The 24421-nt window shown below is 48.0% G+C and overlaps 1 protein-coding gene across 7 annotated transcripts in view; it reads left to right on the top strand.

Annotated features, from left to right (window-relative positions):
* Positions 1 to 15297: 15297 nt before the first annotated feature.
* Positions 15298 to 24421, top strand: part of PWWP2A (PWWP domain containing 2A) — a 33133-nt gene continuing 24009 nt past the window's right edge. For 4 of the 7 annotated variants that reach the window (XR_004243180.1, XR_004243179.1, XR_004243181.1 and 1 more), the window contains exon 1: positions 15302 to 16014. Coding sequence is in view for 4 of the 7 variants with exons in the window: in XM_032124643.1 (XP_031980534.1) it covers positions 15356 to 16014 (659 nt within the window). In the remaining 3 variants the exon portion in view is untranslated. Of the gene's footprint in view, positions 16015 to 24421 lie in introns of all 7 variants that reach the window. The other 3 variants (XM_032124640.1, XM_032124639.1, XM_032124642.1) reach the window with 2 other exon arrangements.

Here is a 24421-nt window from a genome sequence, read left to right on the forward strand (position 1 = left end):
GGACTGGATGATCCCTTCCAGCTCGGGATGTTCCATGATCCCATGATACAATCCTGCTGGCTACAAGGAGCAGTTATGCAGAAAAGCTCAGCGCTGTATTTGAATGTACCAGGATGATGTAAATTCCAAGTGTGCAGCATTTGGAGACAGTGAACAGGAATGAGTTGTCAGAGAAGTAAAACTCTTGTGGAAACTCATCCCCAAAGGAAAAGGTCATCCGAAGTGAGCAGTGAATTCCCTCTGCCTCCCGAGTCAGCTGCCTCTGATATGCAAAACAGCTGAGTCTTCAAATGCTGCTGGGAACAGAGGGAACTTTAAGGAGCCAAATCAAAGCCTTGGATATCTTTACTTTGAGAATTTACTTGCACGAAATCATAAATACCACGTTTTTGCATTCCTTTTGTCTGTGGAGTCCCTCTGCCCTTGGGTGGCTCCCAGCAGCCTCCCAGGTTTATTAACCTTTCAGGAGAGTTGCAGAAAGCCGGGGAGATTCACTCGGAGACAAAACGGGGATGAGGGAGGTAATTCCAGCAGTGACTGAAGCAGGCAGTGCTGGGCTTTGAAGTGCTTTTAGAGCTGGATTGCAACTGAACTGGGAGTACGGACTCAAAAAATCAGCGGGAACTCTCCAGTGACCACAAAGTTCCCTTTAATGACTCCCTCCGAATGGAACCTGCTGGGGAAAGCCTGCGAAACCCTGAACCAGCCGTGTCTGGCAGTTCTCCGGCAGCCCTCCCTAGGAAATGCTAATGATTATTAATTCCTCTGGTACTCAGAGTAATCATTGCTAATGAATTCAGGACGAGCTCATTTGGCCTTAATGTGCTGGGTAATTCCAGGGGAGTCCTGTTACGCTCGGCCTTGTTAAGTGCCCGTTTAGTCTGGTCCGAGGTGTTGCCGCTCTCCGGCCCTGAACAGCAGAGAATTCATCACCAGGATGGGGCTGAATTATTGAACAGCTTGGACAGAGCTCAAATACTGCTCAGAAACGCCCTGCCAGACTCCACAGGTGACACAGCACAGAGCCTGTCCCTGCCCCAGGCGGGACACGGATCTGCCTAACAAAACCAGGAAAAACAGGAGCTCACCAAACATTCAGAGACACCTGCAGGGGAGGAAGGCACAGGACTTCCAAAAACCCCGTATTTTTGGAGACTCCCTAAAAGAAAATTCAATTATTTCATGTGACAATACTCTATCAGGAGACCCTTCAGTCTGTCTGGATCTCCAGAAAGGAAATTTCCAGGAAACAAGACAAAGGATTCATTCAGGCTGCACAAGCTGGCAGAGTGTCTGTAGGAAGGGCTTGGATCCCCCTGGTGTTCCTGATCTCCAAGTGGAACCTCAGGGAGACTGCTGAGGTCTGGGAATGACAGAGACAGAAAACTAAACCTGGGGGAAATGTACCTGATACCACAACTTCTTGGGAATTCAACTCCCTCCTTTCTCCAGGATTCTTCCCTTTAGTAAGTTATCCTGTAATAAGTGTTGTCAGTGGTATCCAGTTAAATGGGATGGGGGTGGGCAGCAGAAATGGGAATTATCTTGATTTTTAACAACTACAACAGAAGACTTGAATTTTGTTAAGCCAGTTTGGATTTGTGCATCCTGAAAAGGCACAGGAGGACTAATTTTGGCTGCTCTCAATTTGGGTCCCACAAAACTGCTCAGATTCCTCTGAAGTATCATTGGATTAAGAGCCACTGTGGAATAGTTTGAACTCCAATGGTTTTAGTGTAATATAGACAATATTTCAAAGGTTGCTAAAAAGGAAGATATAATTCAACTTTATCTGCAGAGTCTTCTGGTCAAAAAACTGAGTTAAAATCCTCCCTCTCTGGATTTCTTATCTAGAAATATATAAAGTTCTAATAAAGTTAATAACTGACAGCCCTAAAGACAGGAATCATTGCAACTCTTCTGGACTTTTCTGAGCAAACCCCAAAGCCACCCCCTTTATCTATACAGTTCATGGGCTATGCTGTAAAGATTTTATTACTTGATAATATCTGTCCTTGCTGACACATCAGATAACACAGCTCCAAAGGCAGCTTATCCTCCAGGGAATCTAACTGGGATTTCCTCACGTGCCTGTGGCTTCCAAACCCCCTTCCAGAGGAATCCTGCTGTTCCAGAGCATTCCCTCAGCTGTGCTTCCTGGAGCTCTGGCAAAGGGAACATTCCATTTAAACACTGCTCTTTTCTTTCTCTGAAGGCACCTCTGGTTTGCAGTTGACCTTCTGGCATTTCCAAGTCCCCTCCTCTCCGTGTCACCCTCTGAAGCCTTTCCTGCTCCCCTTCCCCTGCAGCTCACCTGGGAGAAGGCTCAGGCGGGGCAGCACCTGCCTGGAGCTGGGGAGAAACCATTTGAAGAAGGATTTGATCTGAAAGAATCTCAAAGGCAGACAGGAGAAACCAATATTTGAGTGAATTTTTCTTATGCCAGTGCAGCGTTTAGCAAGCGCCCCACTGAAAATACTGATCCAAGTCAAGTGTGCAGGGACAGACAGAGTTTGAGCAGCAGAGGATTCCTTTCCCTGAAATACAAGAAAAGCCAGTTTTCTTTGCACAGAAAGCCTCTTCTGGGCCTCAGCTCTGCTTTGATGTGTGTGGTTCACAGCAACATCTCACTGCATACTTTCAGCTCTTTGGAATTGTTTATATTGCCTTAGATACATCTATCAGGAGAAGAAAATACACTTCTGTGGCAGAGAAAATACACACATTGCACGTGCCATTCCTTCCCCGCCTCCACACCAAGCAGATCTTTGCATCTCCTTGTTCCAGGAACTGCTTTTGTTACATCTGGTGTCCCTCTTCTACAGTTTGATTTATTCCTGAGTCGCTCAGCACTGAGTTGGCTCTTATTAATCAAACAACATTGATGGAAAAGTGGGAAAATGGACTGGGTTGGTAACAGCTGTCATTTTCTCAAACCCTGGAATAACCCACATTTCTCTTAAAGATTCCTTCCAGAATCAGAAGAAAAATCTGGAAAACACTTCAAAATCTGAACTTCTACTTCAGAGTTTCTTTACTCCAGAGTACCAAAGAACAGCTGTTTCCCTCCTAAACCCCTAAGAAGTGCCAGATTGGCTCAGTTGGTCAGAGCAGGCTGCTGAGAACACCAAGTTTGTGGGTTCAATGCCTGTATGGGCCATTCACTTAAGAGCTGGACTCGATGATCCTTGTGGGTCCCTTCCAAATTGGAATACTCTGTGATCTAGAAATTTTTGTATTTTTTAAAACTTGATTTTTAATCTGAACTTGCCTTTTTCAATGGCTCAGACTGGTAACACACAGATCATTCACAGGGTGTTTAAAAGTCTGGATGCTCAGCTCAGTGACTGGACAGGAGCCAACTTCACAAAATTCTGCTTTCTTGGGCACAAAATGCTCTTGCAAAATCTGCTTTTGAAAAGAATTTGCGTCCAGGAGTAATGCAGGATCCTGGCTGTCCCTGTGGCTCCCTGGTGGTTCCATAGCAGCAGGATTTGTCATAGCAGCTGCATTTGACACCCAGGTGAGCTCACCTGTGCTGGCCCACAGCACCATCCAGTGCCAGCTCTGTGCTGCTGAACCCTCCCCAGGCAATTCCAGGGGCAAAGCTGCAGCTCGTGTCCTAAAAGGCAGGAGAGGTAAAGGAACCAAAATACCTCAGCTGTCCCTGCATCAGAACTGGGGTTTGTGTCCCATTCACAAAATTCAGGATCACAGGATCACAGACTGATTTGGGTTGGAAGGACCCTGAAGATGCTCCATTTCCAACCCCCTGATGCACAGGTCTGGTTGTACAATGTGGATTTTGAAGCCAAAGGGGAAGCTGTTGGTTTTTTGTTGATCTCAAACCCATCTATCTGCATTTCTACAGAGCTCTTCTACCAGTGATCTGTACTCGGGGTCTGTTTATATCCTGTTTTGGGGGGATTCTTATCTGCCGTGTTGCCACCCAGCACTGTTTGCAAGCCAGCCCTCACTAAGACTCTTTGGCCAGGGCATTGGGATCTCCTGAGCCCCAACCTTTGGCTGCCTCCCCCTCCTCTCCCACATAAAACCTTGCAGGTTGTTGGTACTCCCTGCTGTTCTCTGCTGGCACAGGGCTGAGCCAGGGCCAAACCCAGGATCTCTTTTCCCTCCCCTCCCAAAGCTGGGAAGCAGCTCAGGGATGTTTGGGCTGCGTGCCCCTGCATGAAGGAGGAATTCCCACAGGGAAGCAGGGAATGAATCCCTGCAGTGGCTGTTGGCCATGGAGTGATGCTCACAGGGGTGGGAGCAGCAGGAGAGGTTTGTCCAGCCCCTGTGGTTAAGGACTGGGAAAAGCAGGAAGACACATGGATGGGAGCTGCAGGGAGAGGCTTCCCATCCCTCCTCTGCTCCTGAGGAAGGGGGACCCCGCCAGGATTGACTCCAAGGGGTCAGCACAGCACACGGGGGCAGGAAGCAGCTCCGTGTCCCTCCTGCCCTTCCAGCAGGAGCCAGCCCAGCAGAGCCCAGAGGCTGCAGCTCCGCCCACTCTGGGAACAGGAACGCCAACAGAGCGAGACACAGGGAATGCTGCAATCCTTCAGCACTAATTTGGGGTCTTGTTTGAGAAAAAATCCTCCTCCTGCAACAATGGCTTTGTTCTGAGAGGTTTGGTTTTGTCTGGTCAGTGCCTGCTCTTTTAAGTCATTGTGACCTACATACAGAGAGGATCCAAATAAAAAATTAAAGAGAAAGAGCTCTCTGTGACACTGCCTGGCTGAGGCAGCCCTGCAGTTCCATGGCCTCTGGATATAACTCAGATATGATAATATGATAACTCAGATATGAGTTGATATAAATTTTGTATGGTTGGAGTTTTTTCTTCATTATCATATGAATGTTTAAATGTCCCTCTTCAAGGAAGAGTTTACCCACTGAGTGGAGGGATGGACACACCCTCACTAGTGCTGTTATCCTGATAATATAAAAAAACCAAGCCTGGAGCTGTGCCTCTGAATCGAACCCAGGACTGAGCACAGGGTGACGTTCTGGGAGCTGACACCCCGGTTACCCTGAGGCCCAGGTTCCTGTGCCAACACACAGCACAACAGCTTGGTTAAAATAATTTTCCCCAGGACACTGACGAGGTTTGGATGGCACAAGAAATTACTCTGGAGATGTGGAATCCAAGCCCTGCTCTAACTCACATTTAAATCAGGATTAGTGGGACCATGGCTCCTGCTGACTGCTCATTAAGCTGGGTGAGATCAGTTTGGGATCAGCTCAACTCCCAGGAGCTGCAAACTGATTTCATAGCCCAAAGGTCTGTTCCACCTGGAATAAGCCAGGCTCTGGGCTGAGGCAGAGCTGTGCTGCTGCTCCAGCCCGTGCAATCCCTGCCACAGCTGGCACCAGCTGAGAAACAAGAAAATACCCAGGGACTGAGGTGCCCTGCAGGATTCTGTGCTCGGTGCCCTGTCCTGCAGGGCAGGGCTGTGTCAGGCTGATGCTCCTGCAGCAGGGTCTGCACAAAGCAGGGCAGCTCCTCCAGCCTGGCACCTTTCCCTGCCCCCAGAGAACAACAGGCATTTCAGCCCAGCCAGGGGAAGCAGCTGGCTGGGGGTGAAGGCAGAAGCAATTAGAGTTTAAGGGGATCAAACAAGCCCTCATCACTCCTTGTGCTTGGGGCTGCAAGGCCAGCTCGCAGCCACCTCGGCTGCTGATTGTTTTTCTGACAGGAATTGCTCCCCAAACAGTCATGTTCAGTGATTATTTGTCTCCTCCCCTCTTCCTCTGATTACAGCCAGACTGGGACATCCCTGATCCGCATAGAAATGAATATTTGAAAAGCCAGGGCTGTCCTCCAAGGACCCTGTGCACCATTAGGCCTCCAGATTTACTGCCCCACCAAAGGCCAGGGGGGTAATGAGGCAGCAGCAATGGGCTACGAATCAGGAGAAAGGAGCTCAAAGAAAGGGATTTGCCTTGGTACATTCCTGACTGTAAATTAAAATTATCACTGAGGTCCTGCCTTTATATGAGGAATTTTCACCTGATTTTGTAGCCCCACTCCCAGAGCCTGCTCGGAACTGTAGCAGCTCCTCTTGACTCAGCAATGCCCTGTTTTGCCTATGCTGATGAAAGGAAGCATCACCATCCAAAACCACATTTAAACAGGGCTTTTGCTGTGTCACTGTGGTGGATGAAGTTCTGCTGTTTCCTGGCTCTCTGCAGGAGAGGTTTTCCCTCGGTGCTGAGCAGTGTCTGCTCCTTGTGGGCCCTGCCAGGAGCACAGATTTGCCCAGGACTCTGGGGGAAGCACTGGCAGTAATTGCAATCTGTGCACCCAGGCTGATCCAGCTGCAGCAGGAATGCTAATGAATGCCAGGAATTGTGTCCTCCCTGTGGAAAACATGCCCCAGCCTCAGCACCTCCACAGCTCTCTCCTGCTGACAGCAGAGCCCTGCAATCCAATCTCTCCAGCCTGGGCCCACTGGGGCACCTTCTCTCCCACTGAACCATGGAGAGATCTGTGGTGCTTTGTGTCTCCGTGTGCTTAACCCTCGGAACTGACTCATGTTTTCCCTCATTTGGGAATGATTCAAGAACTTCCTTTGGCCTGACCACATCTGACTCACCCTGGGTGACTTCAGAAATTCGAATCAAATTGAGATTGCTGGAGAAAAAGCAAAACTAAAGTCAAATTGTAACTACTGATGTGACAAAGTATTCCTGCCTTCAGTCTGCAGGCAGAGGAGGATTTATCTGGTCTGTCACTGGTCCAAGCTGCATCCACCAGCCAATTTGATTTGATTCTGAGGGAAAAATATAATGAGTAGCATGAATCCCTTTTATATTAAATTTATCCCCTAGAGCAAAACCCTTTGCAATGACAAAAAATTCCCTCTACCACAGAGATAAAGATTTCCAAACGCCGCTCACACGTGGATATGAACCCACGGTGAAAACCCAGAGAAACAGTTTCACATTTCCCAGATACAATGTCCCAGAGAACAGTGTCTTGAACTGCAAAGTGCTATTTTGTTTGAAAAGCTTACACAAGCATTTAAACCTTTCCTATTTCATGCAGGAGACAGTTGCCAAGTCTGTTCTGTGCCTGCAAGCACAGAGGAGTACAGAGGATGCTTTGTGAGAACTGATTATATTCCATTTACCAAATTTTAAACAGCACTGATTTTTACATCTTTCATTCTTCATCTCAGAGAGGACAGGAGATTTTCTCCTTCCTCCTCTGTTCCTTCCTCCTCTGTTCCTTCCTACACAGAGGAGGTGTTTGGCTGCTTCTATGCAGAATCCTGACAGAGACTTCTCCATTCTCATTAAGGGATAACTTGATTCATTCCTGGTCATTCTTTTGGGATCCAGTCCCTCACCTTGCATTGTGTGATTCACCAAGGGAATTTCCTACAGAAATGTGTCCCTTGACAGGTGCAGCATGAAATTCCAGATTTCAGAACATTTTTGTCATTCCAGTGGATGCTACAGCAGAACAAACAGAGCACCCCAGATATGTGCTAGACTGAGGTACAAGAGGTGGAGAAGGAACACTCAGTAAACACCCAACTGCCACTGCCATCAAAGCAATCCCATGTGCCAGAGGGGCTTTGATATGAATTATCCAGAGTGCAAACCTCCAAAACACAGGGGGTGAGCCCTGTGTGAGGGGCAGATTGCTTGCAAACAGTTGTAATTCTCAACCTTTTCCTCAGAACAACTACAATTACATGGTACCGTTCATTTGTTTCCCTTACAGTTTTCCATCCATTTTTATTCCAAAAGTTAGGCTGAGCCTAAACAGAGCAACCCTACAATCTTGCAGCAGAGCAGTCATTACTGGGTGCTTCCTTTTCAGCATCAAGTACCTCTGTTGTGGTTTCACTTCTGTATTTTCTAAACTGGTATGAAGTGTGCCTGGAAAATGCATTTTTAAAGAGCATTTCTCAATGTTTTGGAAGTCTAACCTTGCCTATTACCAAGAGAAACAACCACTCACTTCCAACCAATTGTTCCAGCGAACAGATATAAATTTAGGCTGGCAGAGGTCTCTTTTCCCAGCAGAGTTTGTGCTGCTCAGCACAGTGGTTCAGCAGCAGTGGGGAAAGAACTGTTAAAAATACAGTATTATCCAGCCCCAGCAGCACATCCTGGCGCTGCAGCTTGGGCCCTGCTCTGTGATAAGCCCCACATGGGGGATTAGATTAGGGCAATACAGAGAAATGCAGCGCAGCTACACCAACACATTTCCTCACAAGGGTGGTGACACAATCATTAAAGGCTTGCATTTTTCTTTTTATTATTTGCTGAGGGGTGAGTGGGGAGAGTTTCACTGGGTCAGCTCTAGAAAGAAGGTCAAAGGCAAGATCCAGCCCCTGATCCCAGGGAATGCAGTTAGAAGCACAAACAATGCTTCTCATCAAGATTGGTTCTAATTACATTAATCCTCTGCCTTTGGAGCTGCTAACAGACAGATGTGCAGGAGTCACAGCTGAATGACCCCTGACAGAGACGTTCTCATTCCTGGCTTTTGTCACTTTGTGGACTTGTCTGTGACAGGACCAAAGAAAAGGATTTTTTGGAGTTCCCATTCTGACTGCATCACCCCAACTCTACATTCCCCAAAACTCTTGGACAAGCAACACTTACTGTCTTTTTGCACAGATCACCACCTCTCCTTATCAAATCTCTCCTGTCAATCATCTCTGCTGTGGGTTTGTGGAGCAGCTGCCAATCACTGACCCTGCCATCACAAATCCCAGTGGTTTATTGATTCCAGTATCAGAGCCACAGCCTGTTTTGTTCTGGAGATGATGGGATGTTTTCTCCATGGCCTGAGTTAAAGAGAGTCTCTGAATGAGGGCAACACAATTTCCCAACCGTTGACAACCCTGGAAATGTAACAGAGCAAGCTCTTGGTGTGAAGGATTTGTTCTCTTGATGTGCAAGCCCCTTGCAAATGCTGTTTATCAGAGCCAGAAGCTACAAGATTACTTCAGAAGACAAACTAAAAACTGACCTGACTTTACCAAAGGAAGTGACTTGCAAAGGACCATGCTGGGATTTGCTGCTGAGCTCTGACAGGAATTCAGACTGAGCTTGCTGACTCCATAAATTGATCCTACTTGGAATTAGATTAGGAGAGGGTAAGAGAAGATGCCTACCAGATATCCATAAAATACAGGGATACACTTCTTGTTTGCAATACACTTGACATAAGAGGTTCCACAACTGAAACTCTACAAGAAACCAGAACATGAGACAATGACAAGAACAAAGGTCTGTGAGAGAATACAAGGCAAAATATTGACTGAGAGCAATCTGGGAGTTTATTTCCTTATATATTCCCCCTCAATCCCTGTGATATTTTACAGTAATAACAAACTTGTCCTTTTTATTCATCACTAGGGTCCCTTCAATATTTTTATCCAGAATGCAAAGATACAGAAAGCAGACAGGGACACACACAGTCCAAGGTCTACTTTCAAAATCAGAAGAGCTGAAAATACTTGCCTGTGATGACAGCACTTCTTGACTTGGTAAACTGAGCACGTCAGATGAGGCCTGAGGAAGTAACAGGGTGGATAAAAGGGAACTCTGTGGAAAGACAGAGAGAAAAATGAAATAGAGAGACAAAGAAGGGATGAGAACCAATCATCCAGCAAAAGGTTACCCCCAAAAAGTCAAGGAAAAAGAAAGTCTGGCATTGAAAATTGCCAACGGCAAGTTTTTATTCTAATTTTAGGCAGAGAATAGAGTATCTGATAAAGAGATGCAATGTACAGGTCAGCCTCGGGGACATTTGCATACACAAATGGGCCATGACCTCTGCAACTGCTTTTGGTGCTTTTGTGTGTGAGTGTTTGCAGCCAGCACGAGGGACAGACTCATCCTCGGTGGGACTGGATTAAAACATCAGTGGGATTACACCAGAAATGAACATTACCCTGAATATCCTTACAGTGATGTGATCACATGGCATGGAAAGCTCCCAGCTCAGAGTGGCTTTGCTCCCACCCCTCCCAGGAGAGCTGCAGACCTCAGGAAGGCCTGGGACTTATTTTTTGGGTTGGGTCAGTTGGGTTTGACTGAAAGCCAAACTGCATGGCAAGGCTGAGCTTTCAGTACTTTTGCTTTTTAAGCACGACTTAAAAGTTGATGGCATTGTCACCTGCCTTTGGAACAGCTTCAAAAGTATCACAAGAGAGCAGAGGGACCCACGGGAGTGTGGAGTCCCAGGCTCTGCAGTGTCTCCACCACAGACTGTGAGCTCCCAGGAAGATCCAGGTACAAAACCTACAAGTTGTGAGTGACACGGAAGAGCAGACAAGGACGTGAGACAAGAGTTACTTGGTTTTACTCAGGTAAACCATGAAGGCAAGCTGGCTTCAGGAGGGACAGCCTGTTGGAGGCCCTTTTGAAGTCTCCCTGGAAAATCCCACCATAAATTTGTTCTCTTTTGGTGACCACCTGCAGTGCTGGGCTCTGCTCTGCAGCCAGTCCATACCTAACTGTTGCATGTCAGACAGTGTTGAGCTGGAAACACATTTGTCTCCACCAGTCAATTTACTGAAATCCATCCAATTGGTTAAGTCAAACAATTAGCAAGAAAGCTGAATGACTCAGTAACTCTTCATTTAAGGAGAGAAACTAATTTTTAATTTATGGAATAACCAGATGCCTCTGAAAGCCCAGTTTTCTTGTCCTTGTGTCATTGTCAAGGATAACATTTAGCACTTACACAACACTTCATCCTCAAGTTGTTTTTAAACCTTCACTATAATTAAACCACATCACTCTCATGTGAATGAAATGTTATTGTCCATTTTTCACAGCCAGCAGAGCTGAGGCTCCACATAAGTGCCAAGGAGAAGGACACAGTGTCACAGGCAGTTGGCAGCTGCTCCTTCAGCTCGGGAAGCACAAAGGATCCAAATGATTACCAGTCAATTCCATTTCCTTTATTGTCCTGTCTCCTTGAGCTCTGTCAGCACCAAACCCCGATGAGAACAGACTGTGTGGGATTCCCACTTCTCTAACTAGGGTGTTTTACCCTTCCTGTTATTCCTATTTGAAATAGGATTCATCTCCAGGGACCACGGGTGAGGAAAAGCCACACCTCACCAGCTGGACACTCTTTATGTGAACAGAGCTTGGCTGCAGATGTAGAATAACCTCAAAAACACCACAAGGAACAAAAAAGTTGCTCTAATATTTATGGCTAAAGAGACTTCTGTAATTTCTCAGAAGACTTCTGTGAGAAATTCTCTATTAATTACCAAGCTGCCTTACCTACAGCTGAGTTTTGCCTCCCAGCCTGTCCTGGCTCCAGTGGCAATGCCCATTTTATCTGAATGGAGAAGCCCACGGAGACACAGTGTGGATGCCACAGCACCTGCAGCTGCACGGGCTGCAGAAGGCACAAACCAGTCAGATCACAAGACAGGAAGTACCTTCAGACTCCATTTCCTTACAATTACGAAGTGTGAGATGCCAGCAGTGAGACAGTGCCAGTCCTTCACCCCAAGGGCTCACAATTACCATTTTTTAAAGCAACCCCAACTATGGAAATCCATTTCAATCAATTCTCCATATGGACATTAGGTAAAGCCCCACTCATTGACTTCATCTCTTGTTCACAAGAAATGTAGCAGATAATTGACTTTTCAGATTGCAGGGCAGAATTCTGGGGCACGTGTGCCTGCAGTGAGGTTTCCCAAATCCTTTAATGCTCATTCCTAATCCCAACAAAATGAGCTCCGTGTTCGTATGGCCACAGAAATCAGTTACCAACATTACAGGAAGGACTGATGATGTTCTCACCCCAAACCAATTTTCTGTAGTAATTCACTAACAGATTTCAATCCAGCTTAAATATAATTAACAATTGTTGTAAGAGCATTACTTTCCTAACCTGTTAGAGGAGCTGTGAGTTTGCAGCACACAACCAAGACCCAGTTTTACTTTCAGTTCATTTGCCTGTATCCCTCTGCATTGCACACATACAGTGGTTTTCACCGGTTACACTTTTTAACTTGGAAAGCCTTGAACATTCCCCACCGGCAGACCATGCCTTGAAAACGCTGACTGGTGGATTTATCAGCATTGTGTAAAGCTGTGAACACTAAACCTGCCTCGGAGAGGGTTTGGTGGCCTTGCCCGGGGTCACAGGAAGCCGCTGTCACTGTGGCAGCCTCAGGAAGCTGCTGTCGCTGCAGCTCGGATGGAGCAGGGCAGCAGAGCTCTGTGTTCGTGCAGCACAGAGCCTGCAAAGGCTGCAGCGAGGATATAAACCACATCTTGGAATGTGGGGAGTCCCAAAGCCTCAGAGGGGCTGTTGGAACCTCCTCTCCCAAGTTCCTCCACCCCAGTGCAGGTATTAGCAGAGGGATCTGCTGTCCCACCAAGACACTACAAAGTGTCCCTATAAACTCACACACCCCTTCAGAGCCCTGTGTGCCCACACTGAGACAGATCAGCCGCAGCAGGGACAGCACAGGGAACTTGGATATCTCCAGCTCCCTTGGACACCAGCAGCACCACAAAGTGCAGCCACTGGGCAATTCCCAGGGCAGCTCCTTGTGGAGCCTGCTAACACAGCCTCACTCCGAGGAAGCTGAGGGAAGCTGCAATCACGCATTTGGCTTCACTGGAACCCTGATTAGTCTCCATTTATGAATGTTGCTCCTTAAAGCTTTGCACTGGTGGTGGTTCTTTCATGGCAGTGCAGTTCCAGTGAACTTGATGCCCGGAGAGTGATGTTCCCACCATCCAGCACCTAAAAACTCCACACCCCCTACCCCAGCAGTTACTACTTGAAGCACTCCGATGTGCTGGGACTGTTCACACTTCCAGAGCGGAGTTTCATGACAGAACAAATCAACACCACTAATGCTGAGTTTAAAGGTTCCTGTGTCCCAGATCCCTCTCACGTCCCAGCTTGCCCACGCAAACAATTCCTTCCCCGTGGGTGCCGTGCACACAGCTCCAGTCAGATCTGCTGCTTCCCCACATTCCCTCACTCTCTCCACCCAAACTCAAAGCTTCCTCAGCTGCCCATCCCCACAATTTACTGCAACACATCTTTATGGAGCTCGACATTTTTCCTGCCTTCATTTTAATTGTTCTATTCCCTCTGATTGTCTCTGTTCCTCTCTCTAATTTATAGTTTCTTCTCCCCACTTCTGTTCTTCCTGCCACTTGCTGAACACAGAGAGACTTCTTTTAATTTACAGAGAGTGTGCTAGTGCAATCTATTTCATAAACTTAATTCGTTTTATTTTGGCAGTTTCTAAAGGTTCCAGGATAGAAAAAAGATTCCAACTATGCCAACCACTATGCAGACCAGCCACTGTAAGGCAAATCCTGTCTTAAGGAGATTACAGGTTAGATTTGAAATAAATAGAAATTAAATGGTGATCAAAGGTATTTGGGATGGAAAAAATTATATAGGGAGGGCATTTTGTTAAATTTACAAGTTCCATCCTGCATCCACACGCCTGTGTCAGTGTGGCTGAATGTAAGGGTTACCAATGGTATGATATTTCTGTGGGGCGTTATTCTGGGATACAAATGTCCTTATTTACCTCTTTTTAAAAGCACACACAGCACCTTTCAACAGTCAAAGGAGCCGTGTATGTTTTATTTTGATCCCTCAGTAGGGTCAAGCACATAATCTGCTGTTGCTGCAGTGAAGCAGAGAGCAAGCCATACACCCACTCTGTTCCCTATGGAGCACAGGAACTGCTGGCAACTGCAGGGGATGTAAAACTCAACAGTTGGCATTTAAATGGCCACTGTCTTCCACAAGCAACACCTGCTGAAAAGGTGCGTTCCAGCAGAAGACTTGCAAGAGGAAATCTTCCATTTTATGCCCATCCTTCACATAAGACCGAGCTTAACATAACGAAGAACCTGCTGGGCTGAGCTGTTGGATCTGAGCGTCCTATCAGCTCCAGGGCTGAGTAGTTTTAGTTTCTTTCTGTGTTAGTCGGGAATTTCTTGCAGGCTCAGGGTTTACAGCCTAGTTCTTCTACTCAGCAATCACAGGGAAGGGAACCAGGGCTGAGTGTCCTGAGCACAAACAGAGCACTATGGAAATACCCTCACAAGATAAAACCTCTCTGCTTTGTAGCAAGGGCCACGACCCTTCTGGCCTCCCTGCCTGAAAGGTGGCTGGAACTTGGCTTTTGCAAACTTCTGGGTGCAAGTGTCTGTGAAGCTTTTGAGGTGCAGAATCACAGAGCGGCTGCTCCATCCCTGAGAGTGTCCAAGGCCCGCCTGGATGGGGCTTGGAGCAACCCGGTGTAGTAGAGGGAAAATAGTAACTCCTTTTTTCCCCTTTCGACGCTGCGTTTTCCACCTTTACTTGATGTGCCTAATTCACGTTGTTTAACACTTTAAAGTGCCGTTTTACCTCACAAAAGGCATCAGTCCCTCTGCCTTCCCCACATATGGTGAGGGCAACAGGAGGGTCAGACAGCGAGCTGTGGTGACCAGGGACAGGACCCAGGGAATGGCTGGAGCTGGGCCAGGGGTGGGTTAGGCTGGAGATCAGGAAAGGTTCTTCCCCCAGAGGGTGCTGGGCACTGCCCAGGCTCCCCAGGGAATGGGCACGGCCCCGAGGCTGCCAGAGCTGCAGGAGCGTTTGGACAGCGCTGCCAGGGATGCCCAGGGTGGGGTTGTTGGGGTGTCTGTGCAGGGACAGAGGTTGGACTGGATGATCCCTGTGGGTCCCTTCCAGCTCAGGATATTCTGTAATCTTTCCTCTCCCCAGTGTCACCCCCTCAGTGCCCCCCCAGCACGGGGACCAGCAGCTCCCCTGCCCGTACTGTACAACGCAGGAGGCAGCGCCGGGCTGTGCCCCGCAGGGGGAGCCGCTCCAGGGCGATCCCACGAGGGGCAGCTTCATCCCCACGAGGGGCGACCTGACCACGCTGAGGAGCGACGCGATCCCTCTGAGAGGCGACCCGTGCCCCTCATGGCCGCCCTCCCGCCCTCGCCATCTTCCCCCGCGCGCTGCCCACCCCGCACCAGGCACTTGGCACCGCCAATCACCGGCCCCCCTCGGGAGCGACGCCTCTCCCCACCAATCAGATGGCGAAGCAGCCGCACAGACCCCGCCCCTCCCCTCAGCGGAGGCCTATAAAGCGCTAAGCCACGCCCCCTCTTCCTTTTCCCGGCTCTGCACTGAATGCAGTCCCCGCTGGCCAACGAGAAGTTTCCGCAGCTTTGATGGACAGGTGCGCTGCCTAATAGGAGTGCAGCATTGCGGCGCGCCCGCCAATAGGGAGCCACCTGCGGGCGCGGGGGGCGGCCCTCCCTCCCCGCGGGCCGTGGCCGTCGCTCCCGCTGCTGGAGGGAGGCGGCGGAGAAAATGGCGGCCATGGCTGCGGAGGCGGCGGCGACTGCGGCGGTGCCGGGGGACGGCGGGGCCGGTGAGGCCGAGCCCGAGATGGAGCCGATCCCGGGCAGCGAGGCCGGCGCGGACCCTCTGCCCGCCGTCAGCGAGGCCGTGGAGTCGGCGGTGCCGGATGGCGAGGAGGCCGACGGCGGCAAGGCCGAGGAGCCGCCACCGGTGCAGCGCGCCCGGAGCCCCGGCGGGACTCGCGAGCCGGACGCGGGAAGGACGGAGGAGCCGCCGCCGCCGCGCAGCTCGGGGGTGGAATCGCCGCGGGCCGAGCCCCGCGCAGCGCCCAGCCCGGGGTGCTCGGAGCCGCCGCAGCCCTGCCCGCCGCCCGAGCCGGCCCGGGAGCCGCCGCAGCCCTGCCCGCCGGCTGCCGGGGGCTCCGCGGGGCCCGGGGAGGAGCCGCCCCGGCCGGAGGAGGAGGAGCCGGATGCTGCCGCCGCCGCCGCCGCGGAGCCCGAGCCGGCGGTGCCCGCGGTCCCGGGCGGAGGGGAGGCGGAGGCGCCGGCGCTGCTGCCCGGCTCCGAGGTGCGGGTCACCCTGGACCACATCATCGAGGACGCCCTGGTGGTCTCGTTCCGGCTGGGAGAGAAGCTTTTTTCCGGGGTCCTCATGGACCTCTCGAAAAGGTGAGAGCTCGGGGGGAGCCGAGCCCGAGCCCCCACCCAGCGCCGGGCCCGGGAGCGCTCCCGAAGCCGCCGGGGGCGGGATGGGGGCGGCCCCGCCGGGACCCTCGTGGTCTCTACAGCTTCCCTTCCCTCCCATCCCATCGGTTCCCATACCCATCCCAGCCCTCCTTGGTCCCGGTCCCCCCCGGGGACCCGCGTCCTCCCCGGGGAGCGGAGCAGTAGCTCCCGGGCATCCTTCTCCTCTTCCTCCTTCTCGACCCTTTCAGCCGGGGGTGCGCGGGGCCCCCTCCAGCCCGGGGAATGGGAAAACGGGAGAGCCGGGAGAGGGGCGAGCACATGGGCACAGCCTTTGGGCTTGGCCGGGATTCCCAGGGCCTGCAGCAGCATCCCTGTGTGCCGGGAGAAGCACCCCAGCACAGAGCTTGGCGTTTATTCCGTCTTTGTACAGAACAGCCCCAGAGATCTGATTGCCCTGTTCGTTCGGGCTTACATTGCCTAGGTAACCCTCTTTTTCAGTACGTACTATTTTCCAGAATAATGATTTTCCAGCTAGGCTGTTGCAGTTATTAATTAGTACTGATTGCTCCTTGTATGCGATGAACGGGGTGAAGTTCCATGGTTCTTAAATATCCTTGTGGATGGGGGGATTTTTATGTATCACTGAATAACTTATCAGACAGCAGGGTTTGGGGTTTGCCTTTTTTCACTGCCTTTCAATAGTGAGAAGCTCTTTGGAGACCAGAAATCGTGGTATCTTACAAACAATCTAGGTTCTATCAGCAGGTGAAAATACTTCTTCATCTTAGTGGTTATTTCCTAGACATGTAAGGACTCTGCAAGTTTATGAGAGGAAAGTGAAATTTAAGCAAGGTTATGATTTAAAATAATCATTATGCAAAGTATGCAGCACTTTCCCTGTCCCCCCCCCCCCCCCCCCCCCCCGCCCCCAAATTTAAGCTGTGTGTGGACATAAGTCTTTTATCACTTTTTATGTTGTTAGTAGCTGTTCAGCAACTTCCTGGAATATTAATATTGTCAGTGCTTCCTAAAAGGAAAATTGTGGGAATTGTGGGGACCAGCACTTCTGCCTTGGGCCTCACGTGTGGTTGGGGTTTGACACAAAAGGCCTTGTCTGAACCCCAGGTTTTGGATAATGTCATGGAATGAAGTTTTCCGTCTGTCAGTTGACGAGGTGTGAAATACTAAGTAAAATTGCATCGCTTGGAGGGTGAAACAGTGTGTCAGAGCAGGGCAGGAGGTGACACAAATGAAGTGTAATCCTGGGTAACACCAATTCTTTTGTAGGTTTGAAGTTGTCAGCAGAATACCATGGTTGCCCTGCGCAGGAGGGTAACAAAGTTTCAGCTTCCAGGAGTGCAGGAAAATACCAGCTTCTCCTTTCTCCGGAAAGGGATCCTGTCCTCCTAAACACACCCGTGTTTTCCCAGGTTCTTGTGCACTGAGGAGCCTCTGGCACGCAGCAGATCTGCAGCCCTTTGCAGCAAAATTCAGTTTGCAGGCTGCCTGCTGCTCCTGTGCCTTGGGGGAAGCATCCCCAGCCTCCCTGGGTCCAGGCACAGCTCCTGGGACAAACCTTTGCAGTGGCAACTGTGGAAAAGCCGTACAGGAAGGCTGGGGCTGTCCCTCCCAGGTTCTCTTTGCAGTGGAGCCATTTATTCCTTCAGAGGTGCTTTTACATGGGAATCAAGAAGGAGAAATTTAAATTTGCAAGACCAAGCTCTACAGAGGGCCTGGACAAGAACCTTATGTTTTGAGACATAAGGTCTGTAGTATTTGGCTGGTGACAGCAAAATGTTGGTAGATAACAAGAGTCTCTTACCAGATGTCTCAGACAGGAAATGCAGTGGAAAACAAGCTCTAGAAATAGTCCAAGAACCTCCTAACTCTAAGAAATGGAAGCATTATCAAAAATAAGTGTTACTTGTATGTCCAGCAATTCAATTTTGCCACTTCTGTGGTGGCTGACAGGTGGTATTGTTTAGGTGTCAGCTTTTCCTTGTATCTGTTTATTTTTGTTGGTGGTAGCAGCACCTGGACTTGCAGAACATGAATATTTTTCATGAACTTCCTTCTGTATCTGTGGCAGGCCCCGGAATTCTTGTAACAAGTTTTTCCACTGGACCAAAAAGAAAAAAGAAGGGCAGGGTTAAATGAAAACCACTTAAATTCCATGCATTTACATGACAACACTGGGATCTCCAGCATGGGAGATGAGTGGTTGCTGAAATCTGTCTCATTCAAATGCATGGGAATAATCTCACAAACTTTCCTAATGCCAGAGGGATCAATATTTTAAGACTGACAGTTCTTACTAAGTAAAAGCGACAATTTGTGTTAGAATTTACTCGTTGAGTAGCTTCCAAAAGTGGCTGTGTTCAGCACATGCTAATGCTGTGTTCACTGTACGCTCAGAAGGAAATAATTCCTATTCTTTTTTGGATCTTATTTTCTCTTTCTCCTCTGCACCCTCCAGAGCACTGGAGGTGCTACTTCCATACAGCACTAACGAGAGCAAGTGACTGTTTTAAAAACCTGTTCACTGGACTGTTTTTAGTCTTCTCAAGTCATGTTCTGAATTACTTGAACTTCACAGTGAAAGAAAAGCAAAAATATCCCCATACATTTATGATTTTAAAGAGTTTTTTGGCTATTTTTTAATCTCTTTTTCTGTTGTTGAGATGATGCCCTGGCTTTGCATTTTATTCTCGGTGACTTTGATATGAAGTCAGTGATATTTGTATGAAGGGCCTGATTCCCTCTCCCACGCCTGTAAACGGGATGTCCATTTAGAAGTTTATACCACAAGCTCCTGAGTGTTCAGTGGACTTTATTCCTACATTTATTTGAGGTAAGGAAGCATTTCCCTGCCTGTACCAATGGCAGTCTCCTGTACCTGCTGCTCAGGAAGTTTGGAAAATCAGCAGAAAACAGGAACCCACCTGTCCCGAGTGCCAGATCCATTTGTTACGCAGTAAATCCTCATTTGGAGAGGAGCATGTCCCCACCTCGGTTAGTCTGAGGGCTCAGTGCACACATTAAGAATGTGTTCCTACTGTTAAACTTGCTTAGTGCTGCTGCCAGTACCTGTTAAGTGCTTTACTGATGCAGGGGTGAGATTCTGCTGGGGGCTCCTGGGGTGGATGTGCCTGATGGAGTCCTGATGGGAGAGACAGGGAATGCAGCAGCCCTCACAGCAGGGAGAAATGCTTGGGCAAGAACTCAGCATATCCAGGGCTGATCCCACGGTGTGGGCAGCAGGAAAGGGGGGGATCCTGCCCCTCAGGTGAGAGCCCACCTGCAGAGCTGCTCCAGTCCTGGGGCCCAGCACAGGAAGGAGCTGGAGCTGCTGGAGCCAGGTCAGAGGAGACACCAAGTTGCTGAGGGTACTGGAGCACCCTCCCTATGGAGATGGGCTGGGAGAGCTGGGGATGTTCATCCTGGAGAGGAGAAGGTTATGTGGAGACCTCACAGCCCCTGCCAGGATCTGAAGGTGCAGGGAGGCTGGAGAGGGAACTTCGTCAGGACCTGGAGTGCCAGGACAAGGGGAATGGTTTCCCAGTGTTAGAGGGCAGGGATAAATGGGATATTGGGAAGGAATTGTTCCCTGGGAGGGTGGGCAGGCCCTGGCACAGGGTGCCCAGAGCAGCTGGGGCTGCCCCTGGATCCCTGGCAGTGCCCAAGGCCAGGCTGGACATTGGGGCTTGGAGCAGCCTGGGACAGTGGAAGGTGTCCCTGCCCGTGGCAGAGGTGGGACTGGGTGGGATTTAAGATCCCTTCCAGCCCAGCCCATCCTGGTTCTGTGGGGTTTGAAATCCCTGTGAGCTCCTGTACCCAGCATTGCTCACTCCCTGTTTGCTGAGGGGCAGGAGATGTCCATTGCACCTGCTGGCTCAGAGTAAATCCTGCTCTGCACCTGGAGGAAGTAGGTGGGAAGGAAACACCTGAGAAGTATAGCATTTGTAAATCTTAAAATACAGGATTAAGAAGTTATGGTTTTAGTTTGTTCTTCTGGAGAAAGGATAATTATTTCTTTTTTTTTTTTCCCCTTCCCAAAGCTTAGGGAAGGAGGGGGATTAAATTTATGTTCTGTTGTTTTGCCAACAGTCAGGACTTGGCCTTTTTATTGCTTTTTCATTTAACTAAAATTTTCCTTCTAAACCTGCAGATGGGAAGGACATGTGTCTTGTCTTCTTCTCTAAACTAGTTCCCTTCTGACTTGTTGTGTTCATAATATTTCTTGAGGGAGCAAGAGAGAGCAAAAAGTTGTTTTGTGACCTAAAAGCCTTAGTTAGATATCCAAAAGATATGCAGTGTGTTCCTAGTTGACATATGTTTGAAATTATGTCTTTATTGGGCTTTGTTTATGGAAGATAAGGAAGGACTTCCTGCACCAAGGTGTGCATGAGCTGTATGATGAAAATAGACTTTTATAGGCAGTTTGCAATCCTTACAATCCCAGAAGCAGTTTTCAGGTACAGCACTGACTCTTGAATCCTGTGCTTTCCCCAGTTTGTTAATTCAGCTTCTGCTGCAAAAGAATGATGTGAAAGGAATCAGCAGAGGCCTCACTTGATAAAACATTGCACATTTCTCCCTGCTTTCATTTAGTAACCAGGGACAGCATGTGCTCATCCTTGTCTGGGGAGGGACTGCTTTTTGTAGGAGGCCTGATGTTCTGTGATGCACATTCTCAGCAGTAAAGAAGTGTCTGTGACTCAGGGTTGTGTTTTGGTTTATTTTATAACTTACTCTCAGTTCCCAAGGTGTGCCACACCTCGTCACCTGCCCTCTTTGGGAGTTTCTCAGGAGCCCAGAGGAGCTTGGTGAAATTCTGGCCTTTGAGGAACAGCCCCAACACTTCTTTGACATTTGTTTTATTACTCCCAGAACATGGGAAGCTCTGGTGTGATGGGAGTGTGGTTAAGAGAGTAATTCAGGTGTCTTTTGCTTGTGACTGACAGAGGTTTTATTGAAGGTGTCAAATGTAGCCTCGCTTAGAGGGTAAGGTTAGAATTGGGGTCTGGATTGGGCCTCAGACTCTCCTTTCCTGTAGAGATCTGTGGTCTTCAGCTGTTCTTTGTTGGTCTGGGATGTGGCAGATGATGGTTGATCTGTCTGTCCTTGTGGAATTCTCTGTATTCCAGTAGCATGGCTTGTCCTGGCTTTCTAAGGGTTGCTTGACCTGGTCCAAGGTGTTGAGGCAGGGCAGGGGTGAAATTTTCAGTCTGCTTTCATTTTATTTTCTGTTATGGGACTGATGAATCTTTGCCATCTTAAATTCATCCATTATTTAATGGTATCATTCTCTTCCATGTGTCCTGGGTCTGGCATATGGATGATCTTTAGGAGTATATTTAAGGTATTTTATCTTAATAATAAAGTTTTGCAAGTGTAATACTTCAAAATAGATCACAGCAAATGTATCAGTGAAGTGTCTACTTCAGAATGCAACTGACAGCTAATAATGACAAAAGATGTAAAAATTAAGAGATATTTCATTTTAAGCAGACCTTCAGCTTTATGGATATGCCAGTAAAGTTGTGGTAGTTAATGGAAAGCCTCAACTCAAAGCATCTTGTCTTTTCTTTATGTTGTGCTGTTCCAAAGAGTCACTCTTGCTGCAGTCCTTTGCCATGTGTTCAGAGCTCTCAGTGAAATGTGCATTTTCTAGTCTATTTAGCCTGGTGTTACATTGCTCAGGAGGTGAATAAACCCTGGAGTTGATTGTCTGGCTTCTGGGAGTGCTTTTTTCAGGAAGGTGCCCGCATTTAAAGCAATATATTCCATCTTGTGTTTTATCACACCAAGTAAATCCTTCATTAAAAATAGGTTGTTGCATAATGTGTGTTTTCAATCCAGGTTATTTTGAGGAGTTCTGCAAAACTTTGTGTTCAAATGGCTATGATCTAAGTGTGTATTACATGGAATGTTATAATTTAAACCCTCAGTTTAGACGCATGAGATACATATCCATAGCTCTTTCAGTGTATTATTATACTCCTGGAACTTCCATCCATGCAGTAAAAACGGCTTCAGTTGTTGCTGGTCCTGGCTTTTGCAGAGCCCCAAGGATGATCTTCGGTACAAGAGCGATGCAGAAAAGGCAACAGGAGATTTCTGCACTGCCTTGGTGGTGAAGACGAGTTTTGATCAGTCATTTACAACAGACTTGATTTAACACTTTGAAGTCACTGTGATTTGCTGACATTTGTTCAGTGTGTCCACAGACAAATGGGAAACAGTTCTGAACCTTCTCAGTGGCTTCTCTCCTTTGACAGAACAAGGGGCTTTTCATTTCTCATCCTTTTAATAGAGAAGTCAGACATTGGAGGCTAAAGATGAGAACTTAAAAGTTTAGGTGCTAATGTAAAACCCTTTGCCCCAGGGTGTGTTGTTTATGTACTTTGTTTATGTACATACAGTCATGAGTTAAAATGGGATTTGTTCCTTATCTCTCATGGTTTTCTTAAGAAATACTCTTTGACTGTTCTGTTTTGCATACAAATGGAGCAGTAATATGCGTTCATTGGAGTAATTCTGCTCCAGGATTTAGAGAAAAAAGTGGCTTTACTTTCCTTAAAGTACTTAAGTTTTTATGTCTGTAATACAAAACTCTGGCTTTAAAATGACCCGAGTTCTGGGTTTGGTACCCAGACTGGTTTTTGGATGCCACAGCTGCCTATTCATTAACCTGCAGCTGGCAAACTGGAAGTGAAGCTTCCCTGTTTTTACCCTGTTCCTGTCTCTGCATACCCTGGTCAATTGAAAGCTCCTCTCAGTGTGAATATCGTTGCACTGCCAGAATTGACCAGGCTCTTAGTTCAGTCTAGGTCCTGATACCCTGTTGCTGTTTATGTCTCCAATGAAAATGTGCATTGCAGTGGTATCTACAGCAGAAGTGAGATCAATCCTGCTGAGTGCCCTGGTTACTTGAAAAACCTCTGAGAGATGAGTTTGATACAACAGATGTCACCCATCCTCTCTCAGAGGTGCATTTTCAAGGCAGGTGAGAGCTGGGACACCTTTGCAGGAGAGGAACTGGCACCATGGAAAACTGGCTCTGGTTCCATAGGTAGGAAGCAGCAGTGCACTGCTTCCCAGAGCTTGGATTGACAGTGAAGTACCTATTTCTGAGTTTTCTAGCGCTTCAGTTTTAGATCCCCATCCCCTGTCAATGAATCCTCCCATTCCTTGGAGTGTGATGGTCTGAGGCAGAAGCGTTACACGAGTCAGGAGTGGGCTGGGCAGGCAGCAGCTGGAACTTGGGCACCAGGGAATTTTTATTTTAAGCAAACAGTAATTGCAGTATATCTTTAGTTTGATCCAGAACAGCCTATTCTTGAAATCTTGTGGGGTCAGGTGATACTTGGGACCAAGATATTTAAAAAAATATTTTATTGTTGGAATAAAGACAAGGCAATTCCTTGTAGAACTTAAACCTGCAACATGTGACAAAAGGAATGTGTTGGGAGTCTCACTGTGGGGTAACTGAAATGGTTTCTCTTCAGAGCTGATCTGGTGCCAGCCAGTGACTGATGGGAGAATCAGTAAATGTCATGATACAACTGAGCTGTGTGCCTTGGATTTTTTAAATTTTGTTTTATGTAGATGCCTTTTAGTCCTTCATCTCTGTGGCAGGTGAACCAAATGCTTTTGCAGCTTTTCTGTCTAACTACTAACGCAAGTAACTAGTTCAGCCTTGCAGCTGGTGTGACAAAAATTACTGTGGTTGTATGAGAAGTATTGATCTTCAAGGTCCACCAACCAGGTGTGTGAAAACAGGGCTTGAAATTCTGCTACATGCAATAAATACTTGTGCTTGCTGCAGAACTAATTGCATGCTGTGTCATGCCTTGTCCTGAAGAGGTTTAAGATCATGTCTTAATTCTGCTGCTTCTCTTAGGAAAAACAAATCCCTCTTTTCTTACCTTGTTCTTTGTGCTTTTTCTCTCCTGTATCCTTTACTGTTTCACTTGCAAGTTTTTCTGCCATTGTTTTCTCTTCTTCATTTTCATGTCATTCTTCCAAGTTGCTGGAGAACGTGATTAGCCAGGGAGGAAACAGAGATAATCAAAACGTGGTTGTAGACACAGTCTGCTGTTGGGTGAGGCCAAGAGAAGGTGTAATACACTGAGCTGTTGGAAATAATGTTCAGTCTCTTGGCTTCCCAAATATATTTTGTCCTGCAGGTGGATTGTCTTGACTGATTGTATGTTTTGTATTAACACATCATTTACAGCAATAGTGCTGTACAGAACTGGCACAATAGCCATGACTGCTCTCTGCTTCCCCAGTTCATTAATTTGTAGGTGGACAGGGGTGGGAGATTCTGGTTCATTTTTAGAGCAATACCTTTTGTGAGGGATTCTCTGGCTTCAGGGATTCA

The sequence above is a fragment of the Corvus moneduloides genome, chromosome 15, assembly GCF_009650955.1.
Source record: "Corvus moneduloides isolate bCorMon1 chromosome 15, bCorMon1.pri, whole genome shotgun sequence".
Taxonomy (NCBI): domain Eukaryota; kingdom Metazoa; phylum Chordata; class Aves; order Passeriformes; family Corvidae; genus Corvus; species Corvus moneduloides.